This window comes from Rhodamnia argentea, chromosome 7, assembly GCF_020921035.1.
Source record: "Rhodamnia argentea isolate NSW1041297 chromosome 7, ASM2092103v1, whole genome shotgun sequence".
Taxonomy (NCBI): Eukaryota; Viridiplantae; Streptophyta; class Magnoliopsida; order Myrtales; family Myrtaceae; genus Rhodamnia; species Rhodamnia argentea.
Window position 1 is genome coordinate 4,980,421 of NC_063156.1, and position 23,706 is coordinate 5,004,126.

Consider the following 23,706-nt stretch of genomic DNA (forward strand, 5'->3'; position numbering starts at 1 on the left):
GGTAGTCCAAATCCACTAGCCCGCTTCGATCGAAAAGTAGCGTGTATCAACACTCTAGGGTCAAATATGGAGGATATGGAAGTAAGGAAATAATGTAAAAAGTGTTAAATTTATTGCAGTTTTGTCAATTTAATCTTTAATTTTTTTTGTCGATTGGATTCTAAACCTTTCGTATTTGTACCAATTCAATCTATCCGACTAATTTTGACTTAAAATTGACATCATAGATGTCGATCGTCCTACGTGGTACGGCCGACAACGACGTGAACAATTTTTAATAATATTTTAATTATTTTCGAATCATTTATTTATTTATTTATTCTTTTTTTCTCTCTCTCTTTCTTTTCTTCCCTTCCTTCTTCCTCCAACCTGTCGTCGAGTCAAAGGCGAGGGCCGGCAAAGTCGACCTCACCAGCCTCTAGCATAGCTCGCCCCTACTAGCCACTGGCAAGGACAAGCCTTATCAGCCCCTGCCTAGGCTCAACATCGTGGCGAGGTCGACATCATTGGCTAGAGGCAGAAGGAAGGGAAGAAAAGAATAGGAAAGAGAAGGAAAAGAAAAAAAAAGTAATTCGAAAAAAATATTAAAATATTATTAAAAAGAGTCCACAGCCCCGGCTGTGCTAGCTAAATTGGATTTGATTCTGCATGAAGTTAACTAATCCCATCTCAATGTCCGTGTACTCAATGAGGAAGAAGATCTATTCATAAAACTTTCAACAAGACAACAACAAGACAGCTTAATAAATGATGTAGCAAAAGATCTAAGTACATATGCACAGAAACCGAGCAATGCTCATCTATATCATGTTTATCTCTTCTTGAGCAGTCGGAAGTCTGGATTTATCGACAGGAAGCTCCGATCGATTGGAGCACTGTCCACACGTCTGACCGGAGATCCAGCCTATTCATTCTGCTCATCTCGCAGCACCGCAAAGCCAAACGAGTCAACTCCTCAGCCAGCTTATAGGGCCACTCTCCAGCCAATGGATCCAACATGGCCTCCGAAGTCCCTGCACTGATTGCCCTTTGCACTACGTTGGCTATTCCTAAGGCGGGCCTCCTCGTCAATAACTCAAGCAGTATAATCCCGAAAGAGTAAACGTCAGACTTTGTGGTGAGCTCTCGCGTGACAAGGAACTCAGGGTCCATGTACCCAAACGACCCTACGGTGGTGCTGTTGGTCGACCGCTTGCCGCGGGACAGCAGCCGGCAGATGCCAAAATCACTGAGCTTGCTCGCGGGGTGCGCATCCAGTAGGATGTTCCCCGGTTTGACGTCCCTGTGGACGATGCTGTGAGGCGTGCAAGAGTGGAGGAAGGCTAGGACGGAGCAGAACTCCATGGCGGTGCGCATTTGGACTTGCCAAGGCGACTGCTTCACCCTGTTGCTGCTGCGGAGCCAGTCTCCGAGGCTTCCGTTTGGAATATGTTCGTAAACAAGAGTGCAGGGATCGGGACAAGCACCGATGGGCGTGATGAGATTAGGATGCCTTACCTTGCTTAACGTATCCACCTGTGACAAATTAATCAAGAGTTCGTTGATCAGCAATGATAATCTCGATCACAGTGAGTAATGTACTCTTACAGTGAATTCGTGATGCCATAATGATATTATTATGAGAAACAAATTCATTTCCAGATGAACCAAAGTCCTCATATTATTTGTATTATTCTTAATTATGGTTTAGAGAAAACATGAAAAGAAGTAGAGGATACTCAAGAATTCTTACCTCCTGTCTAAATTCTTGTGAACCTTGCATGCTAGGAAATTTCATGATCTTTATGGCCACCGGTGTATGTCGAAGGAAACCTCTATACACGCTCCCATAACTGCCTTCTCTGATCTTCAAGGACGGATCGAAGTTCTGCGCAGCATCCCAGATTTCGGTCATGGAGAACTCGGACAAGTACTCAATGCGGGAGGAATCTCCTTTTCTTCTGCTCACCTCCTTGGCCTTCTGGAGCGCGTTCTCGAAGTCGATCTGCAGCAGCTCTCGCTCTTGTCTCAAAGTCCGTGACATTTCATTGGCCTCAATAATTTTCAGCTCCAACTCCTTTCTGCTCTGGGCTTGGGCAACGCGAAGTTTTTCCATCACTGTATCTAGCTGATCCTTCGCCTTCTCAAGTTCTTCCTCCAATTTTTTCTGCCACAGGTCAACAAAACATCTTTTATCTTCGTGTAAATTGAGTCATACATGCGAATTTCTATTAAACAGGAGAAGCAAAGGTAGAAACATGGCCTCCCCTTGTCTTATTTTGTGCATACCAGAGTGTTAAAAAGTAATGAGCCGATATGATCGTCTGACTGAATCGAGTGCGGATGATGGGCAGGACTCCTTGAAAACTGTCCGATTTCTTGGAAAGTTACTTGTCTCTTCACCATGCTCGCCGCACTGGGCTGCACTGAAGGAGTGCTATCTGGGGAAGGCGAAGCAATTGGCATCGCCGCACGTCTGTCGGCTGAAGAGAAAGCTCTTTTCAGAATGTCTTGAAATGGATTGCTCAACTTCGCCGTACCACTTCTCTGTAGTGTGGCGGATTCAGATTGGGAGAGGATTGAGTTTCCGGCTCCGAGGGTAGAAGTTGTCAGCGGTGGCAGATCCCTGTTTTCAAAAGGAATCAAAACAACTTTCATGGTGAAGCCAAAAGTGACGCATCACTTTATAAATGAATTGTACGTACTAAGACTTCAAGAGCAGCAGCATAACATGCTGTTAATCTAACAATGGATTAAAAACAGTTACATAATTATTTCTCGATTTAACTTATTGTGCTATGAGCCGATCACCAGCACCGTCACGTGGGTGATCGATAGGTTCGAAGGAGACAAATTCAAAAGTTAAAAGGTTGGAGGATGACCTTGGGCGAATGAGGTGCCTGTCGTAGATAAACCAAATTGGATAAGAGACGTGAGCTTTATCGCGAACGAAGACGGCTTTTCTGGACTTGATTTCTATTTTCCTGCCAATTCGAAACCAAGGAAGACAGTGAATTGATTTGGTGTAGATACAGATGATACCAAACACAAACTTGTAGATACATACAAGATTTTAGATTCTTGGAACGATATATCGCCAGATTTTCTTCATTTGTTTAGAAAAACAAGACCTATTTCTGATACATGACGTATAATGATGGACTGGGGGCGAACTAGGACATCGAGTTCAACAAGCGCTACCATGTTTTCCTCAAAGATCAGACATGTTCAACACATACTTTAAGGATTAATAAAGATATAAGTGTCGGGTTTAATGGCGCAAATGAGGATCCAAACAAACGTGTCCTTTTTATTTTATGAAGAGGACAGGTTTAGACGAATAAGTCATCGACCATGCGGGCTTGTCTTCTTGTTCTTATACGTACCTGAAGTAGCGGTTGGTTGCTGCAGCAACCATCGCGACCTTTCTGGTAATATGCAAACACCTGACTTCTCGATTCTCGGAAAGATATGTCGTCTGTTCTTGTACGTACTTGAAATAGCGTCTGGCTGCTGTTGCATCAATTACAAGCTTTCTGATCCCATGCAAACGTATGGGCTCCCCAATTCCCGTATGGATGATGTTCGATTCTACGTACTCTTTTTCTACCGGTGCCTATCAACCGATAAACAAATTAATTTGCTTCACTATAATCGTCTCTAAATGAAGTACATATATAATCATGTAAACTTTTGCCACGCTAGAACTGCATATTTATATATGTGCCATTCACTAGCACTTTGTTAAGAAGTCATTGACCAGGATGTTTGATCATCTAAATGAAGAATAAGAAGAAGAAGAAAGTAAATATACCCCCATTTTCTGACAAAAACGCAGGTAGGTATCCGTGATCTTATGCATGTTCATCCTCTCGTTTTCTCTGTGTTCTCTCGGCATTATCTCGTCCAGGCCTCCTGTAAAGCAAGGGCAAATTAAAGGCACAATCAATTGTAATTTACAGAACAGTAAAGGCAATAGAAAATGCATGGATTGTGATATGCAGAGAGAAAAAGAAAGAAAGATCGTTGGCTTACCCATGGGGATCGTCTGTGAAGGGACTAGAACATGAATGATACAGATCTTGACTTTGCCTCCTGATTGATGCACCGCCCAAGCAAGCTTCGCTTTGTCCTCTTTCATATCCTTCCCAACTGCGACATAAATCATGCCTTCCAGAACTGGCGTCTCCAGTTTTGTCGAGACCCTTTGAATGCTCCGATCGATTGGATCACTTTCCACACGCCAGAGATCCAGCCAATTCCTTCTGCTCATCGCCCCGCACCTCAAAGCCAAATGAGTCAACTCCTCGGCCAGCATATAGGGCCGCCGTCCAGCCAATGGATCCAACATGGCCTCTAAAGTCCCTGCACTGATCGCCCTTTGGACTACGTTGGCTATTCCTAAGGTGGGCCTCCTCGTCAATAACTCAAGCAGTATAATCCCGAAAGAATAAACGTCAAGCTTTGTGGTGAGCTCTCGAGTAATGAGGAACTCAGGGTCCATGTACCCAAACGTCCCTATCGGGTCGGTTGGGCACAGTACGGGGGTGCTGTTGCTCACGGGGTGCGCATCTAATAGGATGTTCACCGGTTTGAGGTCCCCGTGGACGATGCTGTGAGGCTTGCAAGAGTGGAGGAAGGCTAGGGCAGAGCAGAGCTCCGTGGCGATGCGTTGTCGGACTCGCCGAGGCAACTGCTTCGCCCTGTTGCTGCTGCAGAGCCAGTCTCCGAGGCTTCCGTTGCGTTCAACAACTTGTCTTGAAAGATCGTAAAGATCACAAGGAGCCGAATCTGTGAGGAAAGCATGCTCGCTGAAAAGTTGCAAAGCATGATCAAAATGCATTTCCTCCATTTCCTGTTCCCAGATAGCTGTCCCAGATAGATACAACTCAGTCGATGTCCTTAACTCCCCAGCAGCATCCGACAGCGAACTTGGATTCGCAAAGTCCAACAAAGACAAGTATTCATGATCCCCAAGCCCATTGATTGTCTCCAGAAATCCATCTGATCCTCTATCGTCCATTGATAGCCTTAGCCAACTTCTTAGATTGCCGATCGAGTCTGGCGAATGACGAACACTAAGACCCTGCATAGGCAAATCCCTCATCAGCGGTGCTCTTATCCCAAAACTGTTCATCCGTACTGTCAAATTTTCAAGCTCCCAAATAAAACGAGGCAGATTCCCAACAGTTGTCCCAGATAGATCCAACTCAGTCAACGACTTCAGCTCCCCAACCGCATCCGGCAGCGAATTTAGATTCGTACAATTCACCAAACACAAGTGCTTAAGATCCACCAGCCCTTTAATTGTGTCTGGAAGTTCAACTAATCCTGTATCCTCCATCACTAGCCTTGACAAACCTCTTATATTACCTATCGAGTCCGGCAAATCACTAACACTATGACCCTGGATCAAGATGAGCTCTTTCAGGGCAGTTAGACAACCAATTTCCTTAGGCAACTCTCTAAGCCGGGGACACCATTTGATTTTCAAGTAATTCAACTGCCTTAGTTCACCGATCGAGCTATCAATTTCGGCCAACCTCAGGAAATCTTTCAGTACCAATCTCTCTAAACTCATAAATTCAGAGAAGCAAGGCGTTCTGATTAAGGATTTAGATCCCGCGATTTTCAAAACTTTCAGTTTGCTAGCCACCTGCAAAACAGAAACCAACTTAATACTCCCAGGATTCTGTATGCATTGCAAAATAGGTGCATGTCATCATGCATTAAGACAATTAGGGGAAAGAGCAAATGAATCAGGTGAAACTGTACCATAATTTTGACCCATCCGCTCCATTCTTCTGTGGTGATATTGCCTGAAAGCTTGAGAACAACTAGGCGATTCAGCACCAAGTTGTTCGCTTGAAGTTTCGAAGGACAATTTTGCCAAGAAAGCCATCTTAGCTCCGGCAAAACATCTTCACAGTCATCGGTAAAGTTCCCTCCATCCAATCTGAGAAACCTTGCCTTCGTGAAATTCGCAAAATCTTCGCGTGTGAAATTGTGTCTCGATCTCCTTGGTGTGAGTGCTACCGCATTTTTCGTTCCCTGACAGGAAAATAAAATATCAAACGTATATCATATAACAATCTTTCTCCTTGGCAGATGACTATATCTATGCTTTCATATAAAAATATACACTAGTTCTTCGACCTATTGTGCCTAATTATGTTAAGTGCTTATGCTGTAATAGTTACTAATGCTTGTTTTTGATCCCATGGAACTTATGTTTGTTACTTAGCAATCTGCTCGCTTGGCAAAGAAGCTGATCTATTACCAATGTAACCTTTTCAAAACACTCAAATATGTAATTCATGGTAACTCGGTAAAGAGTTAAAGTAAACATGACGTCACTTACTGAATTTGAATCAATCTCTTGAAGAGAGAATTCTTTAACTTTACCGGACGTTACCAATGTAACCTTTTCAAAACTCGCTCCTTTATAGTGCTATCGAGACCCAACAGTTTCATAGACCCTAAAGACTTGTTTTTTTTTTTTTTTGAATGTGCGTTATATAGATAGAACAAGATGGATTTTGCTACTTCATACAAAAAACCTCGTCATATACCAATCAGGAAATTGTAAAGTTAAACATAGATGGGATTGGTATGATTATGTAATGGAAAAGGTTCAATTGGTCTTTCAAACCCGGTTTTTTTATCTTATTTCAATAATTTTGGAAATGGGGTGCACTATTTATTGATAATCAAAAAGAGATAACTAGCAAATTTCTTTGACGAAAAAAAAAATGAATTCACAAGTTTTTCAATTACGGGCTTCTTAGCTTGTAATAAATGAAGAAGGCAATATGCAAGAGAGATCAACTCTTAGACACACAGTAGTGTGAAAAAGAATAAAATGGTGTTGTTCGAACTTACCTTTTGCGCTTGGAACATCTCGAGAAACCATAATCTGCTACGATCTCCACAGTTTCTTATATTCTCTTGACGAATAATCTCCCTCGCAAGATCCATTAACTGACCATGCATCAATATCCTATCATTATCAATCTTGATCAAGGACTTACGGATAAGGATGTCAATTTCCACTTCCGGGTAAAAGTCACAAGCTTCCCACATATGCATTGCATTAGCCTTTTTCTTGTTAACAAAGAAACATCCAATGTCCAGAAAAATTTGTTGCCCCTCACATCCAAGTGCATCATAACTAATTTGTAACCTCTGTCGGACCTTTTCGTGAGGCACTTCCTTCAACTTCTTCAATGTGGTTTTCCACTTTGCCTTGCTTATGGTGCGAAGATGTGAACCTATCACCTCAACTGCCAATGGAAGTCCTCCGGTGAGTTCAACAACTTGTCTTGAAAGATCATAAAGATCACAAGGAGCAGAGTCCGTGTTGAAAGCAAGCTTGTTGAAAAGTAGAAGAGCATGATCAAAATGCATTTCCTTCATTTCGTACGGAAAAATATGTCCAGACCGGGACAAAATATTTTCTTCCAATCCATCGACATTGGTCATAGGAAAATCTCTTGTCGTAATGATGATCCTACTCCCCGGACCATACGAGTAAGAATTCATCGCCAGATTCATAAATTGATCTTTTTCACCCATGTCATCCAAAACAAGTAAGACACGCTTCTTAGGTAATATTTCTTTGATCATATTATTTCCTTCCTTAGGGTCGATGGTTTCATGAAGCAAGAAACCGAAAAGATCCTCCACTAATTTTCTTTGCATTTTTAGAATGCCGTGGCATGAAGATGACTCGTGGATGTTCGAAAGGAAGGAGTGACCTTCAAATTGAGGAAAGAGTTGGTTGTACACTGTTTCGGCAAGAGTTGTCTTTCCAATGCCACCTATCCCATGGATAATGACAAATCGTACGCCACCAGTATCACAACTTAACAGTTTCTTTATGGCTTCTACATGATCATCAATTCCAACCAGATCGGTGGGCAAATACCTTTTCCTTATTGTGATCTTCTGCAAGACCGTTTCAGTGATGTCTGCAATGACCTTGCCATGCCTGCCATATTCATGAAATCGTTGCGCGTAAGACTATGTATAACCAATTAGAATTTCAAATAGAAGCATATAATAATGATAATCAGCGTGCTGTTATGTATTCTTCATGTGGTATTCGCCATGGATGTTCATAAGTGGCTCCTTCCACATGAATCAAGTAAGGCTTTCTCTTTCGGAGTTCATCAGCAGATGTATAAAAAAATGCGTGCTTGTGTGCGCTATACACGACCAGAAGGTAGATATAGCAATGACCCAAATGGATATATAGACAGATAAATAAAAGAATATCGTGTCGGTACCTTCGACCTTTCACACACCATCCCCTGGTTCTAGCCACCGTGGTCAAAGCCTCCTTCCAAGGCTGCACTTCAGCGCAGCCAAGTTCCTTCTCATGCTTGTTTAGGGCGCTATTGTACATCTCCGTTTCAAGCTTAACATCAAAGGGTTCCACGTCGAAAAAGATTGGTAGTATCTCTTTCCCCGTGGATTGGCGAGTGCACTCCACCATGCATGTCAGCTCTCGGAGGCACCACCGACTCGAGGCGTAGCCTTGGGAGAAAACTATAATGTATATTTGGGAGCATTTTACTGCTCCCAAGATCTCCGAGATATTTTTGCCCGGACCTAGCGCTTCCTCGTCCCTAAAAATGCGGATTCCTGTGCGGTTCATGTACTCGTAAAGGCAATCTGTGAATGTGTCGCGAGTGTCGGGTCCTCGAAAGCTCAAGAACACGTCGAAGTCGCCACATGTCGCAGTCCCTGAGTCGGCCCCTTCGTCCCCCATCTGATAACAGAGATTGATGTCGCCGACGACTTCTTTTTGTGGTCCTTGAGGAGATTTCTACAGCAAGTGGGACTTGCCACGTCAAGCCACATCGACATATTATTTTATCAGTATATGGCTAATAAAGTCTCGTTGATTGACCGTGTTTTTGTGCCTATAAGATTGGTTTTTATACTTCCCTTCTTCCCTTTGACAGTTTGCATTAACAATTTAACATTGAAAGCCCACGGTGAAGCGAAAGCGCAAAGCAATGTCTTGGAAAAAGTCCTTGCTTAATAAAACCATGAGATGCGATTAAACCTGATTAAAAAAAAAATGCAATGGAGTACTTGCAAAAGTACAGCACATTCGAAAATCACAAAAAAAAAAAAACACAAAAAAATGCGTCACCTTCAAAAAAATTTGGCGTGCGATTGACGAAGTGCATCCATGGGAGAACCACAATAAAAAATCAAAAGGACAAAAAAAAAATGGAAATTCTATAAGACGAAAAATCATTGAAGATATAAGATCATCATCGTCGTCCATCAAATTAAAAAGCAATAGAAAAGCCCATTACCAACTGCCCCTATAATTAGGGGTAATAGATTTCAAGATGGTTGTAGGATTGAGTATAATGGATCTACCTAACCGAAATTGTCTGACTAGACCGAATCGATCGATTTGATCTGATTCCCTAGGACTCCCGTTCGGCGGTTATCGTCGATGCGATTTCCGCTTCTGTGGGGAGTCGAACCGGACCGAATAATATATTTCTCAAAAAACAAAAAATCTTAAACACAAAGCTAAACATAAACCTACATCTAAATCAAGATATTTAGTGCGCTTAGTATGGCTTTCAAGTTTAGCCACAAGACAATACGATGAACGAGCGATAATCCGGTGAATATGTCCCTATGGAAAAAAAAAATAAAACGACAAATCATTAGATAAAAAAAAAAAGTGACCAGTCCAATGATTGGATCGCTCGACAAGTGGTTTCAAAATGGGACCGAACCGAGCCGGGAACCTATCACCCCTAATGGTAGGGGCGTCAATAGTTCAGTTCAGTTCGGTTTTTCAAAAAATCTAACTGAACTGAATTATAAGCTTAGATTGAACCGAATCTCGTTCTAAAGTGACTATGAACTGAACCTAAAATCCAATTCAGTTCGATTTTCGATTTTCGTTTCTCAATTTATATTTTTATATTTTTATTTTTGAGAGGAGGGCCGACAGGGGTCACAGCCCGTCGCAGGCCGGTGAGGCATTGCGGCCCTGACTGATCCGGATCTGAAACCACTGTACAGAGAGAAACCACATACCACAATCTCAGCAATGACGCGAGGTTGCCTGCGCGGCCTGAGAAGGAAATCCAGGAGGCGAGTGACCAAAACGACGAGGCATAACTGCAGTATGACGAGCGGGAGCGCGTAGTACAGGGGGTTGTCACCGGGGAACACCCCGTTCGATATTGCCTTCATCGCTGCAGGACACAAGCTCGCGTCGGTAGAGGTGGGTGTGGCAGCGCAAAGAAGAATCCAACCTAGCCGTCTGCAGCCGACGATAATCACTGTATTTGACAGACCCAAATCAGGAACGTCATCATAGAAGAGTAGCTAGACGAGTCCTTGTGCATGGAGATTCGACGGTTCTTCATCACTGAAGAGTACGTAGCTAATCGACCAAGCAGAGGAGAAAAATGCGTAAGAGAAAACCTTACCAGGAGGAGGGAGATCTCGAGATGGGGGAGGAAGCCGGAAGGGAGAGGGGGACGTCGCCGTGAGAGAGACAAAGGCGTGCGTCGTGACTCCCTGTGAGCGAAAGAGAAGGCATAGTTATTAGAATTTTTAAGTGCAATAGTATATTGGTTCGGCTGTTCGGATGGATGTGTCCCTCGGCGGGAAGACCAATATTTACAGATTGTAATATTTAAAAATCGAGAACCGGATCGCTCTGCGAGACCGCCCGTAACCGGCCGGTTGGGGCGGTTTTTGATTTGAAACCAAGGCACAGCACTCCGAAATCGAAACCGATAGAGAGAGTACCTAAGAGTGAGCTGATTGGTGGCAGACCGACAAAGGCGAGGCCGCAACCCACGAGACCGAGAAAGAGAAGGGGGCGTCAAGCGTTAAGTGAGAGAGAGAAAGATCGAATGGCGCTGCCGGAGAGACCCGAGAGAGAGAGAGAGAGATGATCTGAGAGAGCGCGCTCAAGAGGCTAAATAGAGAGACAGAGAGGCCGGATTTGAGAAAGCGAGTGCGAAATGACAACGCAAGAAATGAGAAAGCGTTTGAGAGACTTGACTTAAAAAAAAAAACATTCTTTTATATTGTTCTAGAAGAGTTTTTTTTTAGGTTTTATTTTGAGCTGGTTTTGAACCGGCAGCGGCTGTGGGCCATCACAAGATACATTGGCTCCGTACAGAATTTCCTTGAAAGTGATCTTGTTTGTTCCATTTGGTCGCCTGAATATGTATTGCATTTCTGAAAAAAAAAAGAATGAGAACAACGATTTATTAGACTGCATCGGATCATTTGCAATTTTGCATCTCCCATCTCTTTATTTGCCTTTGTAATGTGTCTGATAGAAGCATTTGGGTTTGATGATACCTACCAAAGCTTTGACTCGTACTACTTCGCCAGAAATTATTAAGTTTTGTAAATCGACCTATTTCATGTCGTATTGTTAACCTCAACAAAATTGTAATTTGATTTCGGCCCTTCCGCTCCACTCTTTTGTGGTGATATCGTTTGAAAGCCTGAGAACAACTAGGTGACTCAGTAAAAATTTGTTTGCTTGAAGCTTCGGAGGACAATTTGGCCAGCAAAGCCATCTTAGCTCTGGCAGGTTGCCCTCAAAGTTGCCAACAAAGTTCCCTCCATCCGATTCAAGAAAACCTTGCGTTGATGAGGTATCCAAAATCTACGAGTGTGTAATTATGTCTCGATCTCCATAGTTTGAGTGCTGCCACATTTCCGATTCCCTGACAGAAAATATAGTATAGAAGTGGGTCTCTTGACTTGAGCTGTAAGGTCGGATCCAATAAATATCGAATACAACATTGATTTCTTTGAAATTTGATATTTATTTATTGAGATAAGTGCTCTATAAATCTTAAAACTTGTCACTGAAGTGCAATAGAGAATTAAATCTTGCAATCAAATACTAAAACTTGTCAAATTGGTTCAATCAATCCTTTTCGCTCACTCCGTCCAATGTGGCTGATGGAAGGTGTTTATGCGGTTTTTTTTAATTATTTTCTTTTTTTTATGTGGCGTTGACTTCACTAAAACATGATAAATAAGACTAAAATGATGTCGTTTTGATCGAAATCTTATTTTGAACCCAAATTTTATTGAACTTGATTAACAAATAAAAAAGGCTAATTTTTTATTTAACAAAGGAACACACAAAAGAAAAAAAAAATAGGCAAGGGCCTTCATGCCGTCGCCCTCACCATCACCGGAACGGTGGGACAATGGCCGATAAGGGTCGCCGGGGGTTGGGCAATGGGCGGCGCCGGCGACCCTCACCCTCATAGAATTGTATGCATCACCGTCTATCCCTTTACTCATCTCATTTTATATCTGATGGAATTATATTGTACATGATATTCCTGCATATATCAAACTTAACTTAAGCTGTCCCCAAAATTTGTTATGTTTTTACAAATCAACCTATATACCCACTTTAGATTACACAACTATTGCCTGCAACAATTGCTATATAAGCAGGTTGCTCAATTTTTTTTTTTAACGATTATAAAGATCTTTCATTAGCTAAGGTATTTTTTAAGGTCAATCAACAACAAGGTCGTTGAGGAGATTTATACGGCTAGAAGCGCGTTTAAGATTGAGTAGAAACTTCCAGTCTCTTTCCCTGTAGCTTTAGGGTCACTCATCGAAGACCTCTTCAGCTTGTCATTGCTCAACTCTCTCTCTCTCTCTCTCCGCGTGAATGAGCCACTTGAAAATAACAATAAAAAAGTCGTCGGAAAATGCTAAGTAATCCCACACCAACCGGCGGAATCTTCGAAGGGATTGAATGGGCGAACATTCTGACTTTTTCATTTCCACCGCCCACCTTGCTTCAGTTTTGTTGCTTTTCCTCTTGGCTTTTTTTTTTTTTTTTTTGGCTTTTTACTCTCAACTATATAATTATGTTGAGGGAAATATCCTACAATCCCAAAATGTTTCAAGGACAATAGCTCCTGAAGTTAATGCATGTGGATGTACTCTTATATGTTTGACTAACCTGAAATTGATTGTTGAAGTTTTATGGACGTTGGTTGCAATTTCTAGATTTGATTGTTGGTACAACTCAAAAAGACACCCTGGATTTATGGTGGGCGTCAAAAGAAGGAGAAGAAGAATGAAAATGAATCAGTGAAGCTTGATTCATGATAGGCGCTTGAAGAAGAACGAATATCAAAAGTTACAAGGATATATCGAAGAGAAATTGTGTCGCGACCTAAAAATTCAGAAAATTTCCAGGCTAATGGATTATCTGGTTAATTATTTAACCAACCTAACTCGGACTCTCCCAAATCCATACCAAATCGCAACTTGAGGTTCAATTGATTAACATGCAATGTATTTTAATTTTGGAGCCGCCACTAATCATTTATGGTAGGTCGATTAGAAACCTAAATAAAATAGTGGGAGAACTATTTTATTCCTACGAACTAGAGATTAAGAGTTCGGGGACTTGATTACGCCAGATTACTCTAACGCCCTTTCGGTAACATTTTATTTCATGAAAAATCATTTAAGAAGGCAACATTAATTGATTTTAACCTAAGTCACTAACAAAGGTTATCATGCGGGTGCACAATCAATTAATGAACATCCAGAAATCAATATAATCAAGGGAGCATGCGCCACACAAAATTATTTTTTTATTTTCGATTTTTATATGAATGCATGAAAGACTATACTACATATGATGCAATGCCGTGATGCAAATGCAAGACTAAGTTAAATGACGTGCAAAAGATGACATGCAAATGAAAATTAACTCCGTGACATATGAATTAATTAAAATTTTAAATATGCAATTTTAAACTAAAGTAACAAGATATGCTTATAGTTTAATTAAATGGACTACGTGATGTTGGAATCAATTAAATTAACCTAAGCATACAATTCTACATGCAATACAAACTAACATGCAACCTATATGACACGGTATGAGATGACATAGCAAAGATGAATGACGTGGCATGGATGACGTGGCAAAGATGACGTGGCAAAGATGAATTTTTTTATTTTCGGATGAATTTATTTCCTAAAATAGAACTATGCCAAAACAATTTTTATCTTGTATATTTTAGAGTTTACATTGACCTAAACCCTAATATATTGAAGATATATTATTTTAAACATAAGATTCTATTTAAACATGCAATTTCTATTCTAGTATGCAATCTAACCTAAATAAAAAATTAGATATGCAATATCTACTTGATGTTATTTTTTAAAAGATGCAATTTTCAGATATGCAAAGTGAATGAACGCAATTTTTTTTAATTTTTTAGATCACATCATGCCACGGGTATATTCTAAAAAAAATATGACAATCAAACAATTCAAGTCAAATTAGGAAAGTGAATATACCAATCAATGTCAATCAAGAAAGTGGATATATTAATCAATTTTTGAAATCTTTCGCGAATATTTGAGTTAATCTTTAATTCGTAATCTTACGATTAACGATTATACCCAAATCCTTGCCTAATCGAGTATTCCATCAATAATCCTAAAGATGGACGTTCTCGATTGTGTGACAAGTTGCGGATTAGGAAAGAAAATTTTCCTAATCAACCTGTATTTTGAAAAAATATCCACTTCGATGCAATATTCAAGATATGCAAATAAATCACAAAATAAGCAAGTGAATATATCAAAGTTCAAGATAGGAAATTTACCTTGTCTTGCAAAATTTGCACTTTCCACAAATTGCACACCAAGCTTCAAGCGATCGACCGAATGGCTAGGGAAATTCATACGCACGATTAGGATTAACAAAGCGAAATCATAGCAGCTATTTAGCATCTTAAACAGCACCGAACAGTGGAGATATTGTGCCAAAAAAAATGTGATAATCGCTCTCAAAGCACTAGCAAAATCTGCACTGAAGCATTAGCAATAACACCCAAAAAACTGCACTATTTTTGAACCTAACAGTGGCTAAATTGAGCACCAAACAGTGATGAAATCAGACTCAAACGACAAAGTATCTAGCACCAATGCACAAGGACTTCAAATGCTAAAATCTAGCTCGAACGGACACCGGACAGTAGCGAAAAAAGGCTTGGACAGCAGCGGAAACCAGTGTGGAAAGCAGCGATTTTGGACCCTGAATAGCAATCAGAAGCACCGAACAGCAGCAAGAGATCTTCGGTTGATAAGTAGAGGCGTTGAATAGCAGTAAAAGACCTACGAAACAGCGAGCAAAGATGCCGAACAGCAGCAAAAATCGGCCTCGGGGGGAAACCTTCAACCTTTCTCACCGTTTTCCTCTTCACGCCAATCTCACGTGAATTTGATGTACGTGCAGAAAATTTTTTGCTCCACCCACTTTTGTGAACGTCCATGACATATGTATATATAGGCATGAGATTAGGGTTTCTTGCCCATATCTCTTTCCTATTTTCATTCAAAGGACATATTATGATATCTCTACGATATTATTGAAACAATTGGCTCATTTATCCTTTAAGATTTGAAATATTATTGCCCCCAAACCAATATTACGAATTTTAATGAATTAATTGCTTCCATCGTCGGTCCTATAAAATGCAAATGTAATGCATGAATGCTAAAATTAATGATAAAAATGATTTAATTATTTTTTTTGTGAGAGCTAAAACTAATCCTCTTTTTTTTTTTATACAAGATAAATGATTTAAGAAAAATCAAAATTTAGGTGTCAACAAATTGTTGAAGCATGAAACAAGGAAGATGTTCCTAAAGTCTTTGGAGAGATCTTTCACATGAACCTACTTTTGTGTTCGATTGCATTTATTGAGTTTGTCCTTTCTTGACTTTCATTGTGTGCTTTGTTCATGTTGAGGACTTTAATACAATAATGTTGTCATACCTCCAACCTATATAGAGGTTGTGAAGTTCAGTTTGTACAAGACACGGGAGCAAAGCGAGCTTCGTGTTATAGCAAGAGCATTGGCATTCCAATAAAGAGTTCTCCCTCCAATCTGTATTTGTGTCCTTATTCCGAATTTTCAAAGTCATCATTTTTTTTGTTTCGGTTCCAATATTATCAGTCGATCAAACATAACCTTTACTTGAGTGGTAATTTCGCCACAATACTTTACCGAGCTATCATTTCAATGCTATAGCGTCCACGACCGTAGTTGAAGCCTTAAACAATAATCCATGCTCTGACCAACATTAGATGCAAATTACTGTATTCATGTGCATCCAGATTCTTCTTGGCATTATAGTCCGCAAGCGTTGCCTGCCTCCCTTCAAAGGGTAAATCCTCGTCTACCTAGGGAAACTGTGACCTGCAAGATTTTAGGATTCTCGCACTTCAGTTCTATATATGCACATTATAAGAGAATCCAGAATACAAACACAATTTACAGTCCACCGTCCACATCGTGATAAGCTTCCGCTTGTCAGCACATAAAACAAAACAGGACTGCGTGTGGCATTGTTAAACTGGGAATCCTAACTAGTTCATATTCATACTTGAAGAATAGCGAGGAAGACAGATTTGAGGAGGAATTTTTATATGATTCGATATGTTACTGAGTATTGCATCAGTTTATTTATAAGTTTTATGAAATAACTATTTAAGAAAAGCAAATTAGATATGCAAATCAAAATAGAGATGAAAAATCAGAGGAAATATTTTAAATATCTCTGGAAGACATATAAATATCTCTAACGGTGAGTCGAAACAAATCAACTTCAGTTTGAAAAATAATCTGGGCAGTGTCCCAATGTCTTCGATTGCCCTGAAATCAGCGGAAATGAAAAGTGAACAGTAGACGAGATTTCCATAGGTCAATCATCTGACAGCGGCTAGTCTGATGGTAGTTTCAGCTTCTCGAAAAGGAAGTAAAAAGTCGAAGAATTGGAGGCCAACAACATGCGTCCTTTGCGGTTGACTTTGCTGTCGGAACAGTAAATGAACAAACATAGTCAATATGGTTAGTGTGGCTACAGTAAGCAGAATGAGCCAGCACTGCTAAGCGAAGGTTATAGTGTGAGGAGTGTCTTCTCTGCGTCAGAAAATACCTCCGTGAAAAAGAAAAGCTTAACTTGGCGACGTGTCGCCAGCATTGTAATACGACTAAAGTGGTGCTTGGCAAGATGCCAATGGAGCACTCGGGGTGATTACTGTCAAGCGGAACTATGGGACTGATTTATTTTGCTACAAAATGCATGGGGTGCACCGATGGGTTTATTTTGCTACGGGTGCATAGGACCACATTAAACAAATTATAATTCATAAACCACATTGTACCTTAGGACAAAATTTATGGACAATATTGAACAAAATTCAAAGTTCAAATACCACATTACATATTGAGTCAAAATTCAATGACCATTTTTGTCATTATCCCTTAATCAATTGATCCATTTTTTTTTTTTTGGTCGAACAAATCGATCCAGTTAAAATTCGCATACCCTGTCAACAAGCTGCAGACTCATTACCAAGGGCATTCAAATATGGTTGAGATACTTTCCTGGCTACTTCCTGCCAATAGAGACAATGGCAAATGCATGACCTTTCAAATTTTGGAAAAAAAATATTGTAAACCTATTGTATTGGTATAATGCAATCATAAACCTTTAGTTGGGCTAATATAATTGTATAGTTTCACATGGATACTAATTAAGTCCATTTGACCAATTTAGGCTGGAAATCATTGACGTGGACGCTAACTATCGCATGTGAAATGACCAGCATTGACTCATACAATTAACTTTTCATTTTCTTAAAAAATCTATATATTATTTATTTCTTTTTCCTTTTACCTTTCCTTTTTTTCCTTTTACTATGGTGGCAAGCTCTAGCAACTGTTGGGTGAGGGCCGACAAAGCCCTTTCCGGCTTTGGTAAGGCCATCGCGACTGCGGGCGAGGCTCACGACTAGCGAGGCATCGCCCAGAGCATCGCAACTCGCTAGCCACAGTTAATAAAAAAAAAAGACAAGAAGAAAACAGAAATAAATAAAAAGAATTTAAAGGAATTTAAAAATTTGAAAAAAAATCCACATCGGTGTCAGCTATGCCACGTAGGAAAGCAATGTCCATATCGGCAATATTTAGCCAAAATTGACCAAATGGCTTAAATTTGCAAAATGTCAAAATATTTTGGACTAAATTGGCCAAATTAATAGGTTTTGAATTGAATTAGCACTAGTGCAGTAAGTTTATGACTTTTTTGGTAATTTTCCTTATTCATATGGGTGAAGTTCCTAACTTATTACCTCAGCTTTGCCTTGCTAAAACCTTGAACTTTATTAAGAGTGCTTTTTTACACTCATCCTCCTCACTTTCCATGATTAATAACATGGTGTCCCAATAGTCAATCACTGTCAAGATCCAACAGCTTATAGTTAGCCATTGGACTTTGACAAATTCGTTAGAGAATGTAAAGTTGGGTTCCCATAATGTTTGACTATTATCAATTGGTCTAAGACTCATTCCTTTAACACCAGTGGTAACTAAACCTCTTGAGAGTCCTTTAATGAATGGATTAGCCAAGTTATTATTTGTATGAACACAAATTTCTAAAATAATTTCATCGGTAATTAATTGTCGAATATACCCATATCGCAAGCCAATGTCTAGATTTTCGATTTAGATATTATTACCTCACTATCGCACTATAAGGATATGAATACCATTGGTTGTGGCCACAACTCTTTATTCAATAGCAAATTCCGCAGCTATTCAGACTCTTTACCAACCACTGGCAGTACTATTAATTCAAATTCCATCATTGAATGAGTTATACATATTTGTTTTTTTTATGCCCATGAGATTGCAACATTTGCAAGGTTGAAAACCCATCCAGATGTCGATTTATTATCATATTGTGTTAGTGGGATCATCCAAATATCCTTCTAGCGCTGCTAGTTGTCGTCCATAGAATGGACCATAATTTATGTTCTCTTTAACTGACCAATAATTCTACTCATGGCCTTTCAATATACAGTTCTAGGATTACTTGTAAATGTGGACAATTTACACGCAATAAAAGCTATAAGCAGTCTTATGCAGTGCACAGCACATATTCGACTTTCAATAGCACTAGCATATTCTAATTGAGTTAAAGACTACAGTATTTGATGCCTTTTATCTTTCATTTGCCATCCCCTGATTTTGTTTTCGGAGCCTCCTTCCATGGCTTCACTAGAGTGCAGCCATGGTCCTCCTCATGCTTCCGTAGGGAGATTTTGTATAGCTCCGTTTCAAGCTTAACATCCGAGTTATCCCCATCGTAAAAGATTGGTAATATTTCTTTCCCCATGGGTTTTCGAGTGCAATCCACAATGCATGTCAGCTCTCACAAGCACTATTTACTCGAAGCATAGTCCTTGGAGAAAATAGGAATATATTTTGAGGAGATTCTTATTGCTTGCAGAATCTCTGGAATCTTTTTGCTAGTCCTAACTCGTCGTCGTCCCTCAAAAGCGGATTCATGTGTGTCACTCATGAACTCGTAAAGGCAGTTTGTAAATCCGTTATGAGTGCCGGGTCCTCGAAAGCTCAACAACACGTCGTAGTTGCCACCAGTTTTCGACAAAAAAAAATGTTGACCTCTCCGTCCCCCATCTGATAACACAAAGAGATGTTATCGGTGACTTCTTTTTGAGGTCCTTGGAGGTTTCTACTAGCCAGAGGCGCGATTAAGATGCGGAGTAACTTCCGCTCCCTTTCTTTCCGAGTATGGTCAACCATGGAAGTCCCTTTCAGCTTGTCATTGTTTAACTCTCTCTTTTCGCTAAGATGGCGAGTCATTTTCAGCTTGTCATTGTTGAACCATTGTGGCAAAATGCTAAATAATGCCCAATCCGACAGGCGGGAACTTCCAGCGGGTTGATTGAGGGAATATTCTGAGTTTCTATTTCCGTTGTCCACCTTGCTTTAGTTTTGTTGCTTTTCTTGTTGCCTCATGTTCTCTTTCCTTTCCTTTTTGTTCTTTTCGCTTTTACTCTCAACTATATAATCATGTTGAAGTAAACATGCAAGATTCACAAATTGTCTAACCTGTAAATGAGTCGCAATTATGTCGAAATGCTTAACCAAGCCATCATTTCATAGACACAACTTTCGTGACCATAGTTGAACCCTTGAGCAATAATCTGCGGTTTGAAGCCAACGTTAGATGCAAACTTATCGTCTAACACAAAATGGCTAGGGTTTATGGATATGAATTTGCTGATTGCTCGTGTTTCTCCCAAAAAAAGTGGAATGCTTGGTCCTAACCAGACTAGTGGTGAAGAATTGCGATTACATTGTACTGCATTATAGTAAAGAAGAGAGGATAGATCTGTCTTGCGGGGTTAGTCAAATGAGTTAGCGTTCGCCCAAATTAGTCTTGCAAATGAGTTACGATGTTTCTTTAAGGTCCTTTTGTCATGCAAAGACCATATGTTCGGAACTGATGGTTGTGGCTTTCTTGGTAAATACTAGTTGTATTTGCTTCTTGTATGAGTAACTTCCCTTGCAGTATGAGCAAAATGATGAGACTGGGGACTTGAAGGGGCTGGCGGAGATGGTGAACGTGGATAATGTTTAGGATCATCTACTAAGTTGGATGTACTCTTCTGATGTGTTTCTTCTTACCATTCTCAGCGGCATTACTTCTTGAAGATGGAAGCATGATGAACTGAAGTCCTCTTTTGATTGAAGCCCTTCAATGACTATGCCACATACTTCCTTCACGACTAGCTTGAATGGTTGCCAAACATATTCTGAAGTTCAGGAATCCATTGTACTGTTCGACCAGAGTGGAAAATTGAATCATATCGGCTGCCATTGCAAGAATGTCTGGTTATGTTACATACTTTAATTGGGAGTCAATTAGTAAGATGAAAAGGTTTTGGACTAAATTAGCAAAAGAGCAGTAAGTTTAGGATTTGTTGGACAATTTTTGGCTTGTGGCTTACCCTTTAAAAGCCCATGGGGTAGTGGCTAAACATATACAAATTTTTAAGCTACGCGTACCCCACACCCCCCCCCAAAATGGAAAAAACAAATTAAGCTATAACACTTGTTCCTTAAATTGACTGATTTTCATTAGGATGGTAATCTTTATATGTATTTTGGTCAGAAGATGGTAAGTTTATTTGAAGGTCCTTTGAATGCCTTAATGATATCAACTTTCCACCAGAAATTGTAAATAATACTTTGCTTCAGTAATCACGATAATCCATAACATCTCGTAAACAAAAGGAACCTGTTGGAGAGTATCCTTGTATGTAGTAACTTTTCGTTAATCAGTAATAGCATTGAGCAAGGTAAAAGCTCGATGGTTGAAGCTCTTGATGTGACAAAAGCTACGTTGCAATTTTGTGAGCAAGGTAAGTTGGGAAAAGATGTGGCCATTCCCTTTGGCCGTAAAAGAAAAAAGCAAGAGCAGATAGATGAGAATAATTATTTGAATAACATAAAATTGATTGTTGACGTTTTACGCATATTGGTTGCGGTTTCTAGATTTGGTTGTTAGTACAATTCAAAGGGACACCCTAGATTTATGGTGGGCGTTAGAAGAAGAAGAATGAAAACGAATTAGTGAAGTCTGATTCATGATAAGTGCCTGAAGAAGAATGAATACCAAAGGCTACAAGAATTTATTTAAGAGTAACTATTGAAGCATGAAACAAGGAAGATGTTGCTAAAGTCTTTGGAGAGCTCTTCCATGTGAAGCTACTTTTGTGTTCAACTGCATTTATTGAGTTTGTCCTTTCTTGACTTTCATTATGTGCTTTGCTTATACTGTGGACTTTAATGCAATAATGTTGTCGGACCTCCAACCAATATAGAGGTTGTGAAGATCAGTTTGTATAAGCCACGGAAGCAAAGTGAGCCTTGAGTTGTAGCACGAGCACTTGCATTCCAATAAAATTTCTATCTTTATTTGTGCCTTATTCTAAAATTCCAAAGTCATTGTTATTATTTTGATTCCAACGACAATGCCTGGACAAAAGCCAAAATAGAGCGGGAAATGAGTGCTCGTGTGTGAGATACAGTGAGCGAGAGGAAGAGAAGGAAGTGAAGCCGGCCGTGTTGGTCGAAACATTGGACAGCGATTTCAATCCCGATTCACATGAGATACTACAATGTTGTTCGTGGCCGGTGCCAAATGTCGAAAAGCCTCTTCCATCGATGTATCTTCGAAATTCTAGTCCGGTGAGGTCCGGCTGCACTTATATAGGATGACTATTTAGGCGTGGGATCAGGATTAGTCCACCCAAATATTGCTATGACTGTGCGATATCTGTTAACTTACGTGTCAAAAGGAAAGCATCGAACGGTGACGCATTATCCAGGGCAAATCTCCGAGATACATAACGTGGAGCCTTTAGAATTAGAAGCTTTCTTACCTTGTCCCCTCCTGCTCCTTTGTCGTGAAATCGCACGCACGTACGCAATATTGTCCATTTGCACCAAAAACTAACAAAAAAAATATGTCCCTCACAATTAGGTAAGTTTCCAGAAACCTGCATCCCAAGTCCTGCACGAATGGCCGTCAATCATCAGTTAGCCTAGCATTTCACTATTTGAAGCAACATACGCTAATAACGGGGTAGGAAATCAGCGAAAAGCCAGGGACACCAAAAAAGAAGAAGAAGAAGAAGAAGAAAAAGATGATGATGGGCTCACTTATGATGATGATGACCTCTCCTCCGATTGCGGCGGCACCAATGGAGAAAGGGAATGTACATATCTTCCCAGAATTGACAAAAGTCTTCCTCAGGTATTTCTCTATAGATGACCTCACCAAACCATTTCATGGCCCTGGCGAATTCCCACGCAAGGCGAGTTTTTTGCTTGACGTCAGGTGCGCGGCCAAGGAGCGAGCGAGCCTCTTCGAACATGTAGTCATAATGCGGCTTTGTCTTCATAAACGGGCTCAGAATGCAACAATGAAAACAGACGCCAACCGCATACATCAGCAAACGCTTATCTAAGTAGTTATGCAAGCATAACCATGTTAGATTTCGCTGCCCCATGGCTCGCAATCTACCCCAGCGTGTTTTCCTCAGTCGGCGACTCGTGCAGTTCCTGAAGCTTCTTCTAGACCCCGGACCCTGAACTTGAGTGGCCTCCTGATGCCAAGAGTTCAACATTCCAATGTAGTCTGGAAGTTTTTTGCTCGACCACGGAATTCTCAGCAGCAGATTGGTAGAACGCAAGATTTGGGATGAGAATTGGGTTAAGATCTCCAGAGTCTCCACCCGACAACCAATCTGATCACTCCGCCCAGGCTCGAATAAGGAAATTAAAACGGCAATGGAAAGCTGAGGAAACCGAGGAGAAGTTTCCAACGAAGGACTATCACTGAACTCTCTGACCTCCGAGGTTATGCACATACAATAATCGCAGAATTCCAAAGAGAGCAGTTGTTCGTCTTTTCTCTGATATTCATGCATCCCCTTGGATACCCACTTTCTTTCCCCCCAGGTCACGAGCATTAACATCAGGTTTTTCATGTACCGAATTGGTTGAGACGAGGTCATTATCCCGGTGTCCCCAAGTGGGACTTCCGCGGCAATATTCAACCGCAAATCATCACCGGGAGAAAAGATTACCCTCGCTAAAATCTTAGGTAAGCCCCTCCCTGAAAGGTGATTCTCATGAAATCCTGGCGTTACAACTTTCCTCGCGTCCTGACTAATTGCAATCTCGAACGGGTCATCTAGTTCCAGTTCTGCAAGGTCCAAGCGATCCTCGAGATCTTGCATGAGAGTCCGATACCTCACCAGTT

General features: G+C 40.5%; 2 protein-coding genes across 5 annotated transcripts; both read right to left on the reverse strand.

The window, feature by feature from the left end:
• Positions 1–729: 729 nt before the first annotated feature.
• LOC115750891 lies at positions 730–17,832 on the reverse strand. The gene is given in 13 exon segments (XM_048281985.1): positions 730–1,515; positions 1,733–2,175; positions 2,238–2,607; positions 2,816–2,963; positions 3,474–3,595; positions 3,794–3,894; positions 4,015–5,635; positions 5,755–6,030; positions 6,862–7,969; positions 8,268–8,809; positions 10,057–10,304; positions 10,455–10,545; positions 17,743–17,832. Coding segments are annotated over 13 exon segments (5,832 nt in total). The 3' UTR covers positions 730–843.
• Positions 17,833–21,915: 4,083 nt separating this feature from the next.
• On the reverse strand, positions 21,916–23,701 carry LOC115750849. 4 transcript variants are annotated; one of them, XM_030688442.2, is made up of 3 exons: positions 22,605–23,701; positions 22,322–22,470; positions 21,916–22,138 (listed from the first exon to the last, which is right to left on the reverse strand). In XM_030688442.2, the coding sequence occupies exons 1-2, from the start codon at positions 23,681–23,683 to the stop codon at positions 22,419–22,421; spliced, it is 1,131 nt and encodes a 376-aa protein (XP_030544302.2). In that variant the 5' UTR covers positions 23,684–23,701; the 3' UTR covers positions 21,916–22,138; positions 22,322–22,418. The 4 variants fall into 4 exon arrangements, with proteins under 4 accessions (XP_030544302.2, XP_048137842.1, XP_030544303.2 ...); XM_048281885.1 differs by having other exon boundaries at positions 21,916–22,215; XM_030688443.2 differs by having other exon boundaries at positions 22,322–22,452; positions 22,602–23,701.
• Between the last annotated feature and the right edge of the window lie 5 nt (positions 23,702–23,706).